Here is a 24362-nt window from a genome sequence, read left to right as displayed (position 1 = left end):
ATAATACTCATATCATGTACAGACCCCATAATACTCATATCATGTACACACCCCATAATACCCATATCATGTACAGACCCCATAATACTCATATCATGTACACATACCATAATACTCATATCATGTACAGACCCCATAATACCCATATCATGTACACATACCATAATACTCATATCATGTACAGACCCCATAATACCCATATCATGTACAGACCCCATAATACCCATATCATGTACAGACCCCATAATACCCATATCATGTACAGACCCCATAATACCCATATCATGTACAGACCCCATAATACCCATATCATGTACAGACCCCATAATACTCATATCATGTACACACCCCATAATACCCATATCATGTACAGACCCCATAATACCCATATCATGTACAGACCCCATAATACTCATATCATGTACAGACCCCATAATACTCATATCATGTACAGACCCCATAATACTCATATCATGTACAGACCCCATAATACTCATATCATGTACAGACCCCATAATACCCATATCACATACCATAATACTCATATCATGTACAGACCCCATAATACTCATATCATGTACAGACCCCATAATACTCATATCATGTACACATACCATAATACTCATATCATGTACAGACCCCATAATACCCATATCATGTACAGACCCCATAATACCCATATCATGTACAGACCCCATAATACCCATATCATGTACAGACCCCATAATACTCATATCATGTACACATACCATAATACTCATATCATGTACAGACCCCATAATACCCATATCATGTACAGACCCCATAATACCCATATCATGTACAGACCCCATAATACTCATATCATGTACACATACCATAATACTCATATCATGTACAGACCCCATAATACCCATATCATGTACAGACCCCATAATACCCATATCATGTACAGACCCCATAATACCCATATCATGTACAGACCCCATAATACCCATATCATGTACAGACCCCATAATACCCATATCATGTACAGACCCCATAATACTCATATCATGTACACACCCCATAATACCCATATCATGTACAGACCCCATAATACTCATATCATGTACACATACCATAATACTCATATCATGTACAGACCCCATAATACCCATATCATGTACAGACCCCATAATACCCATATCATGTACAGACCCCATAATACCCATATCATGTACAGACCCCATAATACCCATATCATGTACAGACCCCATAATACCCATATCATGTACAGACCCCATAATACTCATATCATGTACACACCCCATAATACCCATATCATGTACAGACCCCATAATACCCATATCATGTACAGACCCCATAATACTCATATCATGTACAGACCCCATAATACTCATATCATGTACAGACCCCATAATACTCATATCATGTACAGACCCCATAATACTCATGTTGCTCGCAGTCTCTTATTTTCTATAGTATGTGATCTGTGTTTTAATAGATCGCACACGGACCGGCTCTCTTCTAAGCACTTGTACACATGATCGGGTCTTTGCGCAGGCCATGAGCGCAGATATAATCCTCAGTCCTATTAATGTCTGTATTGTGGTCTGAGCTCATTCATTGAAATGTATGGGTCGTGCAATGTCCGTTGCGTTTCTCGCAGTCTAGTACACACAGTGCAGCCTGCATGTAGCTTTACCTTACTAAATACAATTGTACCCCCTTCTCCTCCCCCCCCCCCCCACACACAAATCCCTATATCTGTATGGTCAGAACATCCCAATCCCATATCCAGGATTTTTCTTGAGTTGCAGCACTTCTCTAGAATGTTCTACCCCGGACAATCATTTTAACTCACAACTTCTACTGCTAAAGATACATCAGATAGGCCTAACACATGTCCTAGTCTAAACCCTCCCAGAGATAGAATCCCTAAATCTAACCCTCTACTGTCCACCCGCAATACCCCATAGGACATGATGCCTTATCGGACCGTAAGCTTATAAGTCCAGGCACCATCTGCACATAAAGGGAACACAGCTGGTGATGGCTCATATAGTGCAATGTGTATGTGGAATTATAGTGTCCTTTATCACAAAAATGGCCGGACCACAGTATAAGCAATGCGTCCTCCTATGTCACCCCCTAGTGCCTATCCATGTCACCTCCTGCTACCTCCTTTGTCACCTCCTATATCACTCCTGATCCCATGTCACCTCCACTACCTCCTATGTCACCCCTGCTATCTCCTGTGTCACCCCCACTACCTCCTATGTCATCCCCTTGTACCTATCCATGTCGCCCGTTACCTGCTATGTCACCTCCAGCGACCTCCTATATCACCCCCTGATCCCGTTACCCCCTAGTTCCTTCTACGTCACACCTGCTATCTCCTATGTCACCCCGTTACCTCCTATATCACTCTGATCCCCCATGTAAGCCCGTTACCTCCTATGTCACCCCGTTACCTCCTATATCACCCCGATCTCCTATGTCAGCCCATTACCTCCTATGTCACTCCCTGTTACCTCCTACGTCACCCCCTGCTTCCTCCTACGTCACACCTTCTATCCCCTATCCCGCCCCCTGTTACCTCCTATGTCGCCCCCTGTTACCCCCTATGTCGCCCCCTGTTACCTCCTATGTCATGTTATAGGTTGGCACTATAGTAATATTATTAATACCCCCCAGCTGTGTCGGCATACCACTAGATGTAAACTATAAAGATTGGTGAGGAATTGAAACACAAGGTGACGGTCACGATACAGAGGAGGATCTGGCGGCTTTTTGGTGAGCCCCAATACAATGTGCAGATGACGCTATCATGGGTCATGTGACTCTCACTGACCATATTTACGGGATTGTCCATAGTCCAGATCACATTACAGGCGTCATTTCTGAATGTGGCGTCTATGTAGCCAGGAGCCATCAGGACCCGACGCCGCAGCGGCTCCGCCCCCCGTACACAATGGCCGCGTCTGAACCCATAAACGATAACGTTCCCATCTGCATACAGAGCGCTCCGCTAAGCGCTATTAAATCCTGGTCATTACAGGCCGGCAGCCGCTTTACACACCAATTGCTCTAATCCCCAATAAAACAGCTCGTTAGCTACAAGATGCTAACGGTCGTCGCGGGCGCACTGCGCGCTTAGTGCTCTAACCCCTTCACTGCTGGTCACCAGACCTCAATGCAACAAACAATGAAGCATGTCATTTCTTAATTGCTCCTCAAGAGTCTTCTTCAAATGTGCATAGTCCTAAGGAAGAAATGCGTCTCCTGTAGAGGGCGCCACACAGCTTTCCACTGCTAAACCCATGTGTCAGTCTTCACTGACACAATCCATTCTAGTCCTGAACCAAAACACATCATTCTAGGGCCCTGGGTAGTCTGACACATGACGGACATAGCTTATGTGTTGTATTAACCAGACATTGCTCCACTGCACGCCAATCCTGAATGTGGGGTCCATAGTATCTGACTCTGGAGCTTCACTGTGTTAATCCACAAGGATACAAAACCATTCGAGGGGGTCAGATGGACTGTGAAGGTGCCGGACACCTACATCACTGAACAGGTCCTATGTGCTGGACCCCTGCCCTTACTGGTCATGTGACTGGAGGTCCTAACTGCAGTCATCATCACTGGGCTGACTGTACTCATATACCTGCATCACTCTATAGGTACATACACACCTCATGCTGGACCCCTCCACCACCTGGTCATGTGACTGGAGGTCCTGTCTGAAGGGTCTGCTTGTACCCCTGTCCTATCCACATACCTGCATCACTCTATAGGTACAGACACACTACATGCTGGACCCCTCCACCTTCTGGTCATGTGACTGGAGGTCCTGTCTGAAGGGTCTGCTTGTACCCCTGTTCTATCCACATACCTGCATCACTCTATAGGTACATACACACTACATGCTGGACCCCTCCACCACCTGGTCATGTGACTGGAGGTCCTGTCTGAAGGGTCTTCACGGGGCTCCTTGTACCCCTGTCCTATCCACATACCTGCATCACTCTATAGGTACAGACACACTACATGCTGGACCCCTCCACCTTCTGGTCATGTGACTGGAGGTCCTGTCTGAAGGGTCTGCTTGTACCCCTGTCCTATCCACATACCTGCATCACTCTATAGGTACATACACACTACATGCTGGACCCCTCCACCACCTGGTCATGTGACTGGAGGTCCTGTCTGAAGGGTCTTCACGGGGCTCCTTGTACCCCTGTCCTATCCACATACCTGCATCACTCTATAGGTACATACACACTACATGCTGGACCCCTCCACCACCTGGTCATGTGACTGGAGGTCCTGTCTGAAGGGTCTGCTTGTACCCCTGTCCTATCCACATACCTGCATCACTCTATAGGTACAGACACACTACATGCTGGACCCCTCCACCTTCTGGTCATGTGACTGGAGGTCCTGTCTGAAGGGTCTGCTTGTACCCCTGTCCCATACACACAGCTCCCCCCCTTCTCCTCATTAATCCCTTTTACGGGCGCTCTTATAATTAGCATACGGCCTGCTCCGCATTACCATCCGCCTGGTGCAATCCTATTTCCACTACAATTAATTCCGACTCTCTTTGATTTACGCAGCAATTTTCTCGCCGGCGCAGACGTGTTACAGGCAGCAGCTAATTTGCAGGAAAGTTTTATGGTGGTCAATTGTATGAATAACTAAATACCGCAGAGACGTATTTATGCATCTCAAACACGACTACTGAGACGGGACCCGGGCAACAATTTACACTAATGGCTGCTTCTACTTTACAATCCAGGATGGATTTAAAAGCTTTGGTCACGACAGGGTTAACTTATTACTCTCCGCCCATCACTTCTGACACGGACATTTTATTGATACAGGGGGTTCACAAACTTCTGAATTCCAGTCAATCCAAAGTCTTGAAATAAGCCCCTCCTCTCTGTCATGTGTCGCTGGTTTGGGGGTAACCGGAGCAAGATTGCCCCATGCACTGGTCCCGATCTTGTGGACAGTGGCGGCCCTAGTGGGGCTAGTAATGTCAGATCCACTAGTCACTCACTCGGATGGGGCTGAGCTGCAATATGAAGCCCACACACTACACCCTAAAGATGTCCCGTACAGGTATTAGGCAGTATTCGACCTTCAATGAAAAACATGGCCGCCTCCGACGCTGCTAGACCTGGCGATCACCTCTCATCACCGCCGTCTCCACCGCATGCACGGCATTATGCTGACTGCCAACTCCGCCGCGTTTAATTCACGGACCTGGCGCACTTTGAGGTTCTCGTAAAGAAGAAGGTAATATTTGCCATCAGGTGTCATTTGCATAATTACTCATCAGTAGGAGATGGCGGGGCGATAAAACGCAATAACGTGTAAAACGCCACCTCCGGGGCACAATACTCCCCGTAAAATAAGATTAGTCTATTACGTTCCAGAGCGACGCCATCAGGAAAGTGACCATAAAAGTCCTAGACGGCAGGCCCGGTGCTCGCTGGGAAATGAATGCTTATTGCAGGGCGGAGCTTACACGGTGCAATAAGTAATATATAAAACCGCGCACAACCTTCTCGGCAATCCTACTGGAAGACAGATTAGCACTGCTAAGGCTTTATTCACATGTGCAGGTTTATCACTGCCAAGTTACATCTCGTGTGGTCTACATTTTTGTTCAGAGACATCTGGACTCTCCCCAGCAGCAGGTGCCAGGGGTGCAGGTACTGGATATTAAGGTGCTGAAATCTTTTAGTCTCACAGGAGATGAAATCCTGATAGAGGAGCCTATAGGAAGTGGGAGGAGGGGGAAGAGCAGGGGGGAGCAAGAGAGGAGCCCAAGAGGGACAGGGGAGGGACAGGGGGACGGAAGAGGAGCCAAGGAGGGACAGGGGACAGATAGGGTAATAACAGAGGAGCCTATAAGGAAGTGGGAGGAGGGGGAAGAGCAGGGGGGGCGCAAAAGAGGAGCCCAAGAGGGACAGGGGAGCGACAGGGGGACGGAAGAGGAGCCAAGGAGGGACAGGGGACAGATAGGGTAACAACAGAGGAGCCTATAAGGAAGTGGGAGGAGGGGGAAGAGTAGGGGGGAGCAACAGAGGGGACAGGAAAGCAACAGGGGAGCGACAGGGGGACGGAAGAGGAGCCAAGGAGGGACAGTGGACAGATAGGGTAACAACAGAGGAGCCAAAGAGGGAAAGAGGTGCAACAGGGGAGCCAAGGAAGGACAGGGGAGCGACAGAGGGAGCCAAGGAAGGACAGGGGAGCGACAGAGGGAGCCAAGGAAGGACAGAGGAGCGACAGAGGGAGCCAAGGAAGGACAGGGGAGTGACAGAGGGAGCCAAGGAAGGACAGGGGAGTGACAGAGGGAGCCAAGGAAGGACAGGGGAGCGACAGAGGGAGCCAAGGAAGGACAGGGGAGCGACAGAGGGAGCCAAGGAAGGACAGGGGAGCGACAGAGGGAGCCAAGGAAGGACAGGGGAGCGACAGAGGGAGCCAAGGAAGGACAGGGGAGCGACAGGGCAGCCAAGGAAGGACAGGGGAGCGACAGGGGAGCCAAGGAAGGACAGGGGAGCGACAGAGGGAGCCAAGGAAGGACAGCGGAGTCCAGGAAGGTACAAGAGAGCCTGAAGAAGGGAAAGGTACAGAGAGGTTTTGAAGGAGTTTGCTCTGGATTATTCCCCTCTTTCCATTACTAACACATGCATACTCAGATGCAATAGCTGTCGGTTGGCAGCTATCTAAGATACAGTGTCGCCGCTACCCGCATGTATCCGGGGACACTATTCACAATCCTCTCTAAACAATATGTAAAAAAACCAAATCAACATGAAGGGGGCAGTATAGTCAATAAAGGGCCAATACCAATGGCAGCGCGCCCAAACCTCTCTGTGCTTCACCCAGTGGCCCATAGGTTGTGGCTTATAGACCAGGGATCAGCAACCTTCTTCTCTCCAGCTGCTGTGACACTACAACTCCCAGCATGCTCCATTCATTTCCATGGGAGTTCCAAGAATAGTAGAGTTAAGTCTGCATGCTGGGAGTTGTAGTTTTACAACAGCTGGAGTGCCAAAGGATGCAGACCTATGTTATAGACATATATGGAGGACGTGGGCAGTCACTGAGGAGGGCAGAGCGCCCCCATCTGGAATACAATAGACATCAGAACAGCACAATATTGTATTTGATGACTAATAACAGATTATGTGGGTACAGAGGACACGGTGCTGAGGCCCTACATGTCATCTGGAAACATTATATGACATAATATCAATGGGGTGTTATTACCAATATGGCCGTCTGGAGCACACAAGGGCATATTGTATTAGTTCTCAATGCTGGGCGATATAAGGACACCCTGAACAGGGAATGACCCCCTATTTACAGACAAAGGTAGAAAAACCAAAGCGTTACAGAGGAAACAATCGATTTGTCACCTTTGGTGTCCCCATAAGTCAAATGAAGCCCAGACACAAAGGGATTGGAGTGGCGGCTGCCAATGCGGAGAGGCCCCGGCGGTGTCCCCGCAGCTATGTGAATAATAAAGCCGCCATTTAGAGTGGATGCAATTTAGCGGCGGCGATGATTAGAGCAGGTATCTTGCAGGATATCAAGCCTTCTGCATTTCACATTACTCGGAAAAATAATTGGAGCTTAAAGTCGCCGCCGCTGTGCACTTGAAAGAGTCTGGAGGTCTGTTAATTTCAGGAGGCTTCAATCCCTCAAGTTTGTAAAATCGCTTCTCGTGCCGCTGGGTTTTATTCTAATTGTCTGCGCTTGTTTGCAGTGGATTTAAAACTTCCTGCGTCACGCCGCGCTCGAGAGACTAAAAATACACGAACAACAAGCTCGCCGCTCGCTCCTTCCTTTATAATTGGTCGACCTGTAAGATATTAACAATACGACCTGCGGCTTATGTGAAATTGTTTATAAGAAGCGGCAATTGTGACAACCCAGGTGATGGAGGAAAGCTGCAGGGTTGTCTAGTGCTCCACTTAAAGGGCATGTCTAGTCGGACCTCTAAAGATGGCGACAAGGCTGCGGGGGTGACAGAAAGACCCCTACATATCCGATATACCCCACACCGATATCACTGATGGATTTACAGGGATACAGTCTTTGGAGTCTCGGCACAGAGAGCAGCACACCTAAAAAGTCCAGAGCTGAGGCAGTGCCACCTAGAGGATCCACACCGCAATAAAGAGAATATAATGTTAAAGGGATTCTACCATTAAAATCACATTTTTTCTTGTTGACATGTAGGAATAGCCGTAAGAAAGGCTATTCTTCTCCTACCTTTAGAGGTCTTCTCCACGCCGCCGTTCTGTAGCAATAGCTATTTTTTGTCGGTATGCAAATGAGTTCTCTCACAGCACTGGGGGCGGTCCCCAATGCTGCGAGAGAACTCTCTAGCGCCGCCTCCATCTTCTTCAGGAACGGCCTCTTCATGCATCTTCTTGCGGCGCAGGCGGTCAAACTTCTAGGCTTCGGGCCTAGGGCAGAGCCGACTGCACATGCCCACAAGAAAATGGCCGCTTACTTACTGTGTAAGCGGCCATTTTTCTCGTGGCCATGGGCATGCGCAGTCGGCTCTGCCCGAGGACTAGAAGTTTGACCGCCCGTGCTGGAAAAAGACGCGTGAAGAGGCCATTCCTGAAGAAGATGGAGGCAGCGTTGGAGAGTTGTCTCGCAGCATTGGGAACGCCCCCTGTGTCTACGGAACAGCGGCGTGGAGAGGATATCTAAAGGTAAGAGATGAATAGCCTTTCTTAAGGCTATTCCTACGTGTCAACGAGAAAAAATTCAATTTTAATGGTAGAATCCCTTTAACTTCTATGTATTAGTATCAACCAACTGTAAGAGAGCAGGAAGAGGAGGAGCCTCTGGGTGACCAAGTGGCAAAGAAGCCAAGCTCAGGGTCAGCTACTTCCTCCCCAGGAAATGAAAGGCAGAAGAGACAGGAGCAGGAACAGCAAGGAGACACGGGCTGTCCATACAAAGTATCCCAATACAGAGGAGTAATATTACTAATACCCCATAGATGCAGGTAGTAAAGGGTTAACATGAGCCTGCAGATACCTCTGACCAAGCTCTATCTGTGCTTTTACAGATATATGTCAATGTATACTACACATTTCAGGGCTAATATAATACTAGAAAAACAAACAAAAAAGACTGGAAATGCCCCATAGGGGGCAGGAGAGAAGGGGCTCAGTGTCTCCTAACTGAGAGGGGTGGGGGATGGGCAGGGTGCTAATACGGACTACCCTCCTATGGGTGTCTTCTTGGTCCCACCACTTTCTATGAAGCCATGGAGGTCCAGAACTTCTCTACACTCCTGGTGAGATGCTACAGGGGAGCAAAGACACAGCCCCGAATACCTCACTTTGGGACACTCCATGGTTGCCATACCTGTATATTCTAGAGGGCTGTGCCGCATGGAGACAGAGGTATAAGGCGGCTATCACAGGGTGTAAGACTTTGGGGACACGGAGGATTCTACTGGGAATATTTGTCGTATTTAGTGCTTACCCATTAGACCTTATAGTAGACATATAGTAGATAGAAAGGACGGGTGGGATGAAGATACAGGGTGTCTGGGGGACGACCACAGGGGTGACGGACGGGGGAGAGAGCCACAAGGGAAGCCCATAGGCAGGCCCATCATTACCTGTGGCACCACAGGTATAACACAGCCACATTACTTGTTGGAGATATAGGGGGCCTACTATTAATAAGGTGCACACAGCCAATACTGTTCTCTAAGTCTATTGGGCCATGTGGAATATACCGATTAGTAATGCAGGTAAAGCAGCGGCCACCACAGCAGCGCCCCGGGCACAGCATTACTCACACAAACATCCTTTGGGTAAATAATTTAGAGAACAAAAATTAAAGGGGTTGTCCCACTAGACACAAAGGGATAAGGGAAGAAGTGTCCGATCACTGAGGGTCCTACCACTAGCATTCTCCCTATGAAGGAAGAGGCAAAGCCACTAGAAGACCAATCCTCCTCATAACAGGAGTCCTAGCAAACAGTCACTGTGTAAATACATAACTGAACTCTAGATATACGGTACCCTCCATTATACTCCAGAGCTGCGCTCACTATTCTGCTGGTACAGTCACTGTGTACATACATTACATACAAGCCATAGACCAGATCATGTACTGTACCCCCATATAATAGCAGACCATATGCTGTACCCCCATATAATACCAGCCATAGACCAGCTCATGTACTGTACCCCCATATAATACCAGCCATAGACCAGATCATGTACTGTACCCCCATATAATAGCAGACCATATGCTGTACCCCCATATACCAGCCATACACCAGATCATGTACTGTACCCCCATATACCAGCCATAGACCAGATCATGTACTGTACCCCCATATAATAGCAGACCATATGCTGTACCCCCATATACCAGCCATAGACCAGATCATGTACTGTACCCCCATATACCAGCCATAGACCAGATCATGTACTGTACCCCCATATAATAGCAGACCATATGCTGTACCCCCATATACCAGCCATACACCAGATCATGTACTGTACCCCCATATACCAGCCATAGACCAGATCATGTACTGTACCCCCATATAATACCAGCCATAGAGCAGATCATGTACTGTACCCCCATATAATACCAGCCATAGACCAGATCATGTACTGTACCCCCATATAATACCAGCCATAGACCAGATCATGTACTGTACCCCCATATAATACCAGCCATAGACCAAATCATGTATGGTACCCCCATATAATACCAGCCATAGACCAGATCATGTACTGTACCCCCATATACCAGCCATAGAGCAGATCATGTACTGTACCCCCATATACCAGCCGTAGACCAGATCCTGTGCTGTACCCCCATATACCAGATCATGTACTGTACCCCCATATAATACCAGCCATAGACCTGATCATGTACTGTACCCCCATATACCAGCCATAGAGCAGCTCATGTACTGTACCCCCATATAATACCAGTCATAGACCAGATCATGTACTGTACCCCCAAATAATACCAGACATACACCAGCTCATGTACTGTACCCCCATATACCAGCCATAGATCAGATCATGTACTGTACCCCCATATAATACCAGCCATAGACCAGCTCATGTACTGTACCCTCATATAATACCAGCCATAGACCAGATCATGTACTGTACCCCCATATAATACCAGACATACACCAGCTCATGTACTGTACCCCCATATAATACCAGTCATAGACCTGATCAAGTACTGTACCCCCATATAATACCAGTCATAGACCAGATCATGTACTGTACCCCCATATACCAGCCATAGACCAGATCATGTACTGTACCCCCATATAATACCAGCCATAGACCAAATCATGTACGGTACCCCCATATAATACCAGCCATAGACCAGATCATGTACTGTACCCCCATATACCAGCCATAGAGCAGATCATGTACTGTACCCCCATATACCAGCCGTAGACCAGATCCTGTGCTGTACCCCCATATACCAGATCATGTACTGTACCCCCATATAATACCAGCCATAGACCTGATCATGTACTGTACCCCCATATACCAGCCATACAGCAGATCATGTACTGTACCCCCATATAATACCAGCCATAGACCAGATCATGTACTGTACCCCCATATACCAGCCATAGACCAGATCATGTACTGTACCCCCATATAATACCAGTCATAGACCAGATCATGTACTGTACCCCCATATAATACCAGACATACACCAGCTCATGTACTGTACCCCCATATACCAGCCATAGACCAGATCATGTACTGTACCCCCATATAATACCAGCCATAGACCAGCTCATGTACTGTACCCCCATATAATACCAGCCATAGACCAGCTCATGTACTGTACCCCCATATAATACCAGACATACACCAGCTCATGTACTGTACCCCCATATAATACCAGTCATAGACCTGATCATGTACTGTACCCCCATATAATACCAGTCATAGACCAGATCATGTACTGTACCCCCATATACCAGCCATAGACCTGATCATGTACTGTACCCCCATATAATACCAGTCATAGACCAGATCATGTACTGTACCCCCATATAATACCAGACATACACCAGCTCATGTACTGTACCCCCATATACCAGCCAAAGACCAGATCATGTACTGTACCCCCATATAATACCAGCCATAGACCAGATCATGTACTGTACCCCCATATAATACCAGCCATAGACCAGATCATGTACGGTACCCCCATATAATACCAACCATAGACCAGATCATGTACTGTACCCCCATATAATACCAGCCATAGACCAGATCATGTACTGTACCCCCATATACCAGCCATAGACCAGATCAAATCAAATCAAATCAAATAAAAAAAGCTTTATTGGCATGTCCGAATAGATATTTGGCATTGCCAAAGCTAGTAGAGTGGGGAGGGGGGGAGTTGGACTCGGGGGGGGGGGGGAGTGGTGGGGGTGGTTTGGGGTATAACAGTCCATGGAGTCTCATCTTCCTCTTCGTTGGTGACCGTTATATGGGGAGGTGGGGTGGGGCGGGGCGGTTGGTTTGGGGTATAACAGATCATGTACGGTACCCCCATATAATACCAGCCATATACCAGCTCATGTACTGTACCCCCATATACCAGCCATAGAGCAGATCATGTACTGTACCCCCATATAATACCAACCATAGTCCAGATCATGTACTGTACCCCCATATAATACCAGCCATAGAGCAGATCATGTACTGTATCCCCATATAATACCAGCCATAGACTAGATCATGTACTGTACCCCCATATACCAGCCATAGACCAGATCATGTACTGTACCCCCATATAATACCAGCCATAGACCTGATCATGTACTGTTCCCCCATATAATACCAGCCATAGACCAGATCATGTACTGTACCCCCATATAATACCAGCCATATACCAGATCATGTACTGTACCCCCCATATAATAGCAGCCATAGACCAGATCATGTACTGTACCCCCATATAATACCAGCCATAGACCAGATCATGTACTGTACCCCCATATAATACCAGCCATAGACCAGATCATGTACTGTACCCCCATATAATACCAGCCATAGACCAGATCATGTACTGTACCCCCATATAATACCAGTCATAGACCAGATCATGTACTGTACCCCCATATAATACCAGCCGTAGACCAGCTCATGTACTGTACCCCCATATACCAGCCATAGACCAGATCATGTACTGTACCCCCATATACCAGCCATACACCAGATCATGTACTGTATCCCCATATAATACCAGCCATAGACCAGATCATGTACTGTACCCCCATATACCAGCCATACACCAGATCATGTACTGTACCCCCATATAATACCAGTCATAGACCTGATCATGTACTGTACCCCCATATAATACCATCCATAGACCAGATCATGTACTGTACCCCCATATAATACCAGCCATAGACCAGCTCATGTACTGTACCCCCATATAATACAAGCCATAGACCAGATCATGTACTGTACCCCCATATAATACCAGCCATAGACCAGATCATGTACTGTACCCCCATATACCAGCCATACACCAGATCATGTACTGTACCCCCATATAATACCAGTCATAGACCAGATCATGTACTGTACCCCCATATAATACCATCCATAGACCAGATCATGTACTGTACCCCCATATAATACCAGCCATAGACCAGCTCATGTACTGTACCCCCATATAATACAAGCCATAGACCAGATCATGTACTGTACCCCCATATAATACCAGCCATATACCAGCTCATGTACTGTACCCCCATATAATACCAGCCATCATGGTCAGCACTGATCTGGGCCTCCTACAATCCTGCCGCTCTTCCATGCTTGGGCAATCACCATACATCGCCACTGCCTCTGTTCTCTACACAGTTGTAACAGTCTGCAGTGGCCCAGGTACACTGCACACAGCTGGGGCACAGTCCTTAAAGGGGCATTCCAAGAGTTAGCCCCTATACACAGGTGACTCAATTGTATAAAAAGATGGCTAACAACCCAGCTTTTCCAGACTCCTTAATAGCAACGTTATGATGGACGACCAGACAGGTATAAGCACCGGCAATATAAAGGGCATCCACAATGGGGGTCACCCAGTGACACAGAGGGGGTGCAAACAAGCAGGAGGCAGCCCAGGTCTTGGCGGTTACACTCTGAGGCACGAGGCTTGGTGGTGTGAGCTCGGCGGCCCAGCCCTTCTGTAGTGCTCATACTGTTGTATAAAGGGGTATTCTGGGTAGAACAAGTTATTACCCAGACACAGTATAGGGGGTAGCCTGCTGAATGGAGGGGGGCCAACTGCTGGGGACCTCGATCAATCATAAGAATGGAAGTTCTCAACCCTACATAAATGGAGCAGCTGACCACATATTTCCTTCTATGGGACTACAACACTTGGCCACCTGTCGGAGCCCCATCATATATAAACGGAGAGGCAGCAACCTGCGACGGGGGCACCAGCAGTCAGACCCCTGCCTAATAAATGCCACCCCCTCATTCCCTGACAAAAGAAAGATGCACATGATGAACCTCCTGCGGACTAGCGCCCCCTGCTCACCGCTGTCCCTCCCGACTGTCATCAGATCCCAGGCTGGAGAGGGGATGACAATATGGCAATGTGCAGGAGGCCTAAAGGGGTCCTCCGACTGCTTCAGATTGAGGATTTATTCTTACAATAGGCCATTTATTGCAGACTGGTGGGGTCCGACTCTCTGCACTGTGTCCATCGGGCACCGTCCTGGGCAGCAGAGCCCTCCCATATGAGTAATCATCCCGGTCGCAGGACAGCAGGCGACGTTTGGCTCGTAAATACGTATTATAGGAACTCGCCCCAAACATCAGACAGAGGATTAGACATATAAACATGAGAAGAGCCTCAGAGGGCGGAGCGCAGCAGTATCCGCTCAGAGTGACGGTCACGACTGGCCTATACCAACCGGTGTACGTGCCGCGGTCAGGGTAATGCTGATGGCGAGCAGCGTATGGGCTGGGCTGCAATCTCTGCAATGTGCTCGGGTACAGGATGGTGTTTGGCCCATCTCACACAGTGTCAGTAAGCTGCAAGATTACACTATAAGGCCTTTGGGCAGCAGATGGTATAAGGGTCCAGGCCCATGTCACCCAAGGTGCTGGAATATCTAAGCAACGTCCCTCAATATCAGTCCCAGGGACTGGCCCAGACAGCAGAGGATACAGCCCAGTACTGCAAAAACAGCACCTCACCTGTCCACTGGCTTTGTCAGGTATTGCAGGTCAGCCCATTCACTTCAATGAGGACAGATAGAGAGAAGTTATTAGAAGGAAAAAAAAAAAAAAAAGTCAGCCATGTTCATCTAACCCCGGACACCCCTTTACTTGGAGCAGAAATCTAAAATCTGCCCTCACCTGGAGCTTATTGCAAAATGGACCAAAACATTGAGCGCTACAAGTGTGTATCCGACAGCGTCGTACAATATATATATAAATGTAATACCTCACAGGTATACAGCAACATCAACACAACACATTCAGCCAAAGAGGATCATGGGAAATAAAACACAAACCACCCAGAACACCGAAAAGTGAAGCAATGGGCTCTGGGCAAGGGCGAAATATCACAGCTGGTGTCATACTGGGGGTGAGGGGGTTAATTAGGTGCCCTCACTATAATACAGGTGTATGTGGAGGGATCACATGATGTGTCCTCGGGCCGGCCAGTGATCTCCTCCAGAGCCGCTATAACGCCATAGTCACACATATTGCAGATTTGGGCAATGGCGGACACTCAGGTCAGTCATGTGACACCTCTGCCGGGGCCCGATTTCCATTTAGGCTCCATTTAGGGCTGGCACAGTGTGATGGTATATACAGGGTACTGGCACAGTGTGACGGTATATACAGGGTTAGGGATGGCACAGTGTGACGGTATATACAGGGTACTGGCACAGTGTGACGGTATATACAGGGTTAGGGCTGGCACAGTGTGACGGTATATACAGGGTTAGGGCTGGCACAGTGTGATGGTATATACAGGGTTAGGGCTGGCACAGTGTGATGGTATATACAGGGTTAGGGCTGGCACAGTGTAACGGTATATACAGGGTTAGGGCTGGCACAGTGTGATGGTATATACAGGGTTAGGGCTGGCACAGTGTAACGGTATATACAGGGTTAGGGCTGGCACAGTGTGATGGTATATACAGGGTTAGGGCTAGCACAGTGTGATGGTATATACAGGGTACTGGCACAGTGTGACGGTATATACAGGGTTAGGGCTGGCACAGTGTGACGGTATATACAGGGTACTGGCACAGTGTGACGGTATATACAGGGTACTGGCACAGTGTGATGGTATATACAGGGTTAGGGCTGGCACAGTGTGATGGTATATACAGGGTTAGGGCTGGCACAGTGTGATGGTATATACAGGGTTAGGGATGGCACAGTGTGACGGTATATACAGGGTTAGGGATGGCACAGTGTGACGGTATATACAGGGTTAGGGATGGCACAGTGTGACGGTATATACAGGGTTAGGGCTGGCACAGTGTGATGGTATATACAGGGTTAGGGCTGGCACAGTGTGATGGTATATACAGGGTTAGGGCTGGCACAGTGTGATGGTATATACAGGGTTAGGGCTGGCACAGTGTGACGGTATATACAGGGTGTCTCAGGGCCCCTGTAGGGTTGAGGGGTCACAGTGAGGTGTTCCGGGTGTCTCAGGGGCCCCTGCAGGGTCGGGCTGTCACATTGATGTGTTTTGGGTGTCTCAGGGTCCCTACAAGGTTTGGGGGTCACAGTGTGGTGTTCCGGGTGTCTCAGCCCAGTCTCGGGGCGCTGTGCCCGGGTCTCTTACCCCCAGAATCCGCAGGGGCAGCGCGGGGGGAGGCTGGGCGGTTTGCTGCGCTCGCTGCCGGTGTCTCCCATGTCTGACAGGGCCTGGGCCGCTCTCTCTACACCAAGGCCGGGGCCTCCGCGCCGCTCACACTCCCTGCTGCCCCTGAGCTGTCCGGGACCCTCACAGGATAACGGCCGGGGGACAGGGCCGACACAACACGGCGACTCCGGGACGAGCAGTCCGAGGCTCCAAACCGTGATTCCAGGCCGGTCAGCTGGAGGCGGAGCGTACCAACAGAAAAACGGGGGGGCGGCTACTCTAGGACACCGTATGGGACAGCTGGGTGAGCGATAAACCCTCGCTGGGACAGATATAGTACTATAGATGATTATAACTCTGAGTAATCTGTGTAATAATACCTGTATAATATGAATAGTAGCCATAATAAATGCATGAGAAGTACAAACACCCCTTTTTATTTAATGGTACGGTCCTCTCTAGAGTCTTGGTTCAGGCGAAGAGGCACAGACCTGAAATCAGCTGGAAAAGGACGATACCATTCATCTGCTGGGGGGAAACGGAGGATACTATCAGCTATTCTGACAGGCCACTGTATACGAAGGAAACGGACTGGACAGAAAAGCGAAGGTATAAAGATGAAAACGATGATGTCATAACAAGTAGACGAGAGGTAGAGAAATGATCATATATGACAGGATTAAATCCACAGGAAAGCCCCTTTAACAGCCCCTGGTACATGCGGGAGAGGTTGCTGTTTGGTTTAAGTTGGATCTGAGCCAAAATAGAAGAGGAAATACACAAGAACACAACATGATCCAATATATACCCCTATACATCACTATATACTCCCTATACATCACTGTATACACAAGAACACAACATGATCCAATATATACCCCTATACATCACTATATACTCCCTATACATCACTATATACACAAGAACACAACATGACCCAATATATACCCCTATACATCACTATATACTCCATATATATATCACTGTATACACAAGAACACAACATGATCCAATATATACCCCTATACATCACTATATACCCCCTATACATCACTATGTACACAACATGACCCAAAATATATACCCCTATACATCACTATATGTTCCCTATACACACAAGAACACATGACCCAATATATACCCCTATACATCACTATATACTCCCTATACATCACTATGTACATAACATGACCCAAAATATATACCCCTATACATCACTATATGTTCCCTATACATCACTATATACACAAGAACACAACATGATCCAATATATAACCCTATACATCACTATATACCCCCTATACATCACTATATACACACAAGAACACAACATGATCCAATATATACCCCTATACATCACTATATACCCCCTATACATCACTATATACACAAGAACACAACATGACCCAATATATACCCCCTATACATCAGTATATACACAAGAACACAACATGATAGAATATATGTCTCTTATACATCACTATATACTCCCTATACATCACTATATACACAAGAACACAACATGATCCAATATATACCCCTATACATCACTATACACTCACCGGCCACTTTATTAGGTACACCTGTCCAACTGCTCGTTAACACTTAATTTCTAATCAGCCAATCACATGGCGGCAACTCAGTGCATTTAGGCATGTAAACATGGTCAATACAATCTCCTGCAGTTCAAACCGAGCATCAGTATGGGGAAGAAAGGTGACTTGAGTGCCTTTGAACGTGGCATGGTTGTTGGTGCCAGAAGGGCTGGTCTGAGTATTTCAGAAACTGCTGATCTACTGGGATTTTCACGCACAACCATCTCTAGGGTTTACAGAGAATGGTCCGAAAAAGAAAAAACATCCAGTGAGCGTCAGTTCTATGGGCAAAAATGCGTTGTTGATGCCAGAGGTCAGAGGAGAATGGCCAGACTGGTTCGAGCTGATAGAAAGGCAACAGTGATTCAAATAGCCACCCGTTACAACCAAGGTAGCCAGAAGAGCATCTCTGAACGCCGCACAGTACGTCGAACTTTGAGGCAGATGGGCTACAGCAGCAGAAGACCACACCGGGTGCCACTCCTTTCAGCTAAGAACAGGAAACTGAGGCTACAATTTGCACAAGCTCATCGAAATTGGACAATTGAAGATTGGAAAAACGTTGCCTGGTCTGATGAGTCTCGATTTCTGCTGCGACATTCGGATGGTAGGGTCAGAATTTGGCGTCAACAACATGAAAGCATGGATCCATCCTGCCTTGTATCAACGGTTCAGGCTGGTGGTGGTGGTGTCATGGTGTGGGGAATATTTTCTTGGCACCCTTTGGGCCCCTTGGTACCAATTGAGCATCGTTGCAACGCCAAAGCCTACCTGAGTATTGTTGCTGACCATGTCCATCCCTTTATGACCACAATGTACCCAACATCTGATGGCTACTTTCAGCAGGATAATGCGCCATGTCATAAAGCTGGAATCATCTCAGACTGGTTTCTTGAACATGACAATGAGTTCACTGTACTCCAATGGCCTCCACAGTCACCAGATCTCAATCCAATAGAGCATCTTTGGGATGTGGTGGAACGGGAGATTCGCATGATGGATGTGCAGCCGACAAATCTGCGGCAACTGTGTGATGCCATCATGTCAATATGGACCAAAATCTCTGAGGAATGCTTCCAGCACCTTGTTGAATCTATGCCACGAAGAATTGAGGCAGTTCTGAAGGCAAAAGGGGGTCCAATCCGTTACTAGCATGGTGTACCTAATAAAGTGGCCGGTGAGTGTATACTCCACATATATATCACTATATACACAAGAACACAACATGATCCAATATATACCCCTATATATCACTATATACCCCCTATACATCACTATATACACAAGAACACAACATTATCCAATATATACCCCCCTATACATCACTATCTACACAAGAACAAAACATGATCCAATATATACTCCTATACATCACCATATGTTCCCTATACATCACTATATACACAAAAACAAAACATTATCCAATACATATCCCCTATACATCAGTATATACTCCATATACATCACTATATACACAAGAACACAACATGACCCAATATATATCCCCTATACATCAGTATATACTCCCTATACATCATTATATACACAAGAACACAACATGATCCAATATATAAGATAACTAGCTGGTACCCTCGACTTCGTCTGCGGTGATTGTAGCAGTGGGTATATACAGGCGTGGGTAAGGTTTTCGTACTGTGTATAAGGTATGGGATATGAAATGTAACTTTGTATCTTGTTTTTGCTGTAATTCAGACAATACATGAGACTTTTGTGTTGAAGTTAATTTGTATTTGAGCTGCTATATATACGGTGTTGTGAGAAACTTTACATAGTGTCTTTGGGACAGAAGTATTTGAAGTTAACTCTTTCCCGCCGATGGCATTTTTTGATTTTCGTTTTTGACTCCCCTCCTTCTAAACCCCATAACTTTTTTATTTCTCTGCTCCCAGAGCCATATGAGGTCTTAATTTTTCCTGGGACAAATTTTTCTTCATGATGCCATCATTAATTATTCTATATAATGTACTGGGAAGCAGGGAAAAAAATCAGAATGGGGTGGATTTGAAGAAAAAATGCATTTCTGCGACTTTCTTACGGGCTTTGGTTTTACGGCGTTCACTGTGCAACCAAAATGACATGTCCCCTGTATTCTGTGTTTCCTTACGATTCCAGGGATACCAAATTTATATGGTTTTATTTACATTTTGACCCCTTAAAAAAAATCCAAAACTGTGTTTAAATTTTTTTTTTTTTGAAAAGTCGCCATATTCCGACAGCTGTAACTTTTTTATACGTGCATGTACGGGGATGTATAGGGCGTCTTTTTTTGCGTGACTGGGTGTACTTTGTAGTTCTACCATTTTCGGGAAATGTTATTGCGTTGATCACTTTTTATTCAAATTTTTATCAGAATCAAAACAGTGAAAAAACAGCGGTTTGGCACTTTTGACCATTTTTCCCGCTACAGCGTTTACCGAACAGGAAAAATATTTGTATAGCTTTGTAGAGCGGGCGATTTCGGACGCGGGGATACCTAACATGTATGTGTTTCATAGTTTTTAAGTACTTTTATATGTGTTCTAGGGAAAAGGGGGTGATTTAAATTTTTAATCCTTTTTATTTTTTTTTATATTTTTTTTACTTTTTTTAAAAAATTTTTTTTGCATTTATTAGACCTCCTAAGGGTATTGACATGGGTGGGGGGGTGTCGCGGATTGTCAGAGCGGTGGGGGTCGGCAAACATGGCTGCTCCGGAGCATTAAAGAGGACCTTTCACCACTTTTGGGCACATGCAGTGTTATATACTGCTGGAAAGCTGACAGTGCGCTGAATTCAGCGCACTGTCGGCTTTCCCGATCTGTGCCCGGTGTAAAGAGCTTACGGTGCCGGTACCGTAGTTTTCTATGGTCAGAAGGGCGTTTCTGACCATTAGCCAGAGACGTCCTTCTGCCTCGCGGCGCCAATTGCGCTGTGCTGTGGAGCCGGGAGGAACGCCCCCTCCCTCTGCTCACAGCGCTCGTCCATAGACGAGCATTATCAGGAGCGGGAGGGGGGAGTTCCTCCCGGCTCCACAGCACAGCGCGATTGGCGCCGCGAGGCAGAAGGACGTCTCTGGCTAATGGTCAGAAACGCCCTTCTGACCATAGAGCACTACGGTACCGGCACCGTAAGCTCTTTACACCGGGCACAAATCGGGAAAGCCGACAGTGCGCTGAATTCAGCGCACTGTCAGCTTTCCAGCAGTATATAACACTGCATGTGCCCAAAAGTGGTGAAAGGTCCTCTTTAAAGAGCGCCTCCTGGAGTATCGTTAAGGTGAGGGGCAAAGTGTTAAAGTATATGTATATGAGATTGTGTGGGGTTAGGGGCGAGGCTTTAGAGGGCAATATGAATTTTGTGGCTTGCTATGGTCCAAAGTGTGTGAGATTGCAGAGATGGTGGTGTGAATTTGGGTTTTGTGGGGGTCCTGGCACAAATGTATGTGCGCTATTGTGACGAAAAGTAGCCTATTGTTTAATCGGGTGTATTAACTATGTTTGTGGAAAATTTCAGCCGAATCGGTCGAGCAGTTTTTCCGTGATTGAGGAACAAACATCCGAACATGCAAACATCCAAACACACAAACCCACAAACTCACAAACTTTCACATTTATAATATTAATAATAGGATCCTTAATAGTCCCACATGGGGATCTTCAGTGTGTTACAGCAGCATAAATACAGTAATATATTACAAGAAAGAACACATACAAGCTCATAGCAGATAGGAAAGATACTAGGAGTCATAGCAACTAGGAAGAAAGAATCAGGGTCATTTAGTTCTCTGTGTAGAGTGATTTTTCGCTTAGCCAGGTGTTGATTATACAGCCTGACCGCGGCGGGGAGGAAGGACCTCCGATAGCTCCTTCTCACACTTGGGAGTGAAGCAGTCGGTCACTTACAGTACTGTCCAGTGCGGTCACGGTCCCATACATGGGTTGGGGGTTGTCCTCCAGCATGGCGCTCACCATGGACAGTATCCTTCTGTCACCCACCACCTGTACTGGGTCCAGGGGGCTCCCCAGGACAGAGCTGGCCCTTCTAACCAGCCTAAGTCTATTTCTAACCCTGGCTGGTATGCTACATCTCCAGCAAGCCACTCTGAAGAAGATGGCCGATGCTACCACAGAGTTGAAAAAGGCCCTAAGAAGTGGCCCCTGGACTCCAAAGACCCTCAGCCTCCAGAGCAGGTAGAGCCTACTGTAACCCTTTCTGTGCAACACATCCAAAATCAGCCCTGTCCAGCTTATTATTGAGGAGAACACCCAGGTACTTATAGGTCTTGACTATCTCAATGTGTCCCCTGGATGCCCACCAGATTCAGGGCACGTCTCCACTTACTAAAGTCCACCACCATCTCCTTGGTCTTCCCAGCATTAATCCTGAGCTGGTTCTGCTGGCACCATTCAATAAAATCCCAGTTTAAGTCTCTGTATTCCCTGTCATCTCCGTCAGTGATGAGGCCGACTATAGCAGAGTCATCGGAGTACTTCTGTAAGTAACAGCTAGAGGAGTTGCTAACCCACATACTATCACTATATACATCCTATACATCAGTATATACACAAGAACACAACATGATCCAATATATACCCCCTATACATAACTATATACTTCATATACATCACTATTGTGGGAAAGTTAGCTTGGTAGAAGCAGTGGTGTGGACCCAACCAGTCAAGACAAGGACACAAAATGGGCAGAATACTGGTTTATTTAGAGAAAAAATCAGGAAAATAAATAAACTTTGACTTCAGGCACAAAATGAGCAAAACAAAATACAGCATTAACTTCAGGCAAAAACAAAATAAAAACCTGCTCGTCTGAGCGACTAACTAAACAGAACTGATAACCTAACTATATGTGGGGCTTACTTGCAGCCACACGAACAATACAAGCACATTATTGTCTCACTGGACTCAGGGTTACAGGACAGAACCAGACTCCTCCTTTCACCTCATTGAACTGCCCTGGAGTGCAAGAGCTGCAGCCTTTTATGGCCCAGTAATGAGCCCAGGATCTACACCTGGGCTGAGGCCTACTCCAGATCTGCCCTGGACCACACATCGGTCAGAAATCTGGGGCTGATATATCTGGACTCCATCACTCTGCCTGTCACCTACTCACACTACGTATATACACAAGAACACAACATGATCCAATGTATACCCAAATGCATCACTATATACTCTCTATGTATTACTATATACACAAGAACACAACATGATCCAATATTAACCCCCTGTACATCACTATATACCTCCTATACATCACTATATTCAGAATAACATAGCATGATCCACTATATATCCCATATACATCACGATATACCTATGTAACTCAGGACAGGATAAGTAATGTAATGTTAGTATTATATTTGTTTTGTATAATTTGTGTGCCGTATGTAAACCCTCAAATGTAAAGCACCATGGGATTAATATAATAATGTACAGCACCATGGAATTAATGGTGCTATATAAATAATAATAATAATAATAATTATTATTATTATTATTAATAATAATAAATAGTTATGTATGTACACAGCAACTGTAGCAGCAGAATAGTGAGTGCAGCTCTGGGGTATAATACAGGGTGTAACTCAGGATCAGTACAGGATAAGTAATGTAATGTATGTACACAGCGACTGTAGCAGCAGAATAGTGAGCGCAGCTCTGGAGTATAATACAGGATGTAACTAAGGATCAGTACAGGATAAGTAATGTAATGTATGTACACAGTGACTGCACCAGCAGAATAGTGAGTGCAGCTCTGGAGTATAATACAGGATAAGTAATGTAATATATGTACACAGTCACTGCACCAGCAGAATAGTGAGCGCAGCTCTGGAGT

At 46.6% G+C, this 24362-nt stretch overlaps 1 protein-coding gene across 1 annotated transcript in view; it reads right to left on the bottom strand.

The window, feature by feature from the left end:
• ZFAND3 (zinc finger AN1-type containing 3) overlaps window positions 1–17154 on the bottom strand; it is a 106297-nt gene extending 89143 nt beyond the window's left edge. Inside the window, exon 1 of the mRNA XM_075267356.1 lies at window positions 16894–17154. Coding sequence (XP_075123457.1) covers window positions 16894–16964 — 71 coding nt within the window. The 5' untranslated portion in view covers window positions 16965–17154. The remainder of the gene's footprint in view (window positions 1–16893) is intronic.
• Window positions 17155–24362: the final 7208 nt, after the last annotated feature.

This window comes from Leptodactylus fuscus, chromosome 3, assembly GCF_031893055.1.
Source record: "Leptodactylus fuscus isolate aLepFus1 chromosome 3, aLepFus1.hap2, whole genome shotgun sequence".
NCBI classification, from domain to species: Eukaryota; Metazoa; Chordata; class Amphibia; order Anura; family Leptodactylidae; genus Leptodactylus; species Leptodactylus fuscus.
This window is presented reverse-complemented; position numbering and strand designations above follow the sequence as displayed.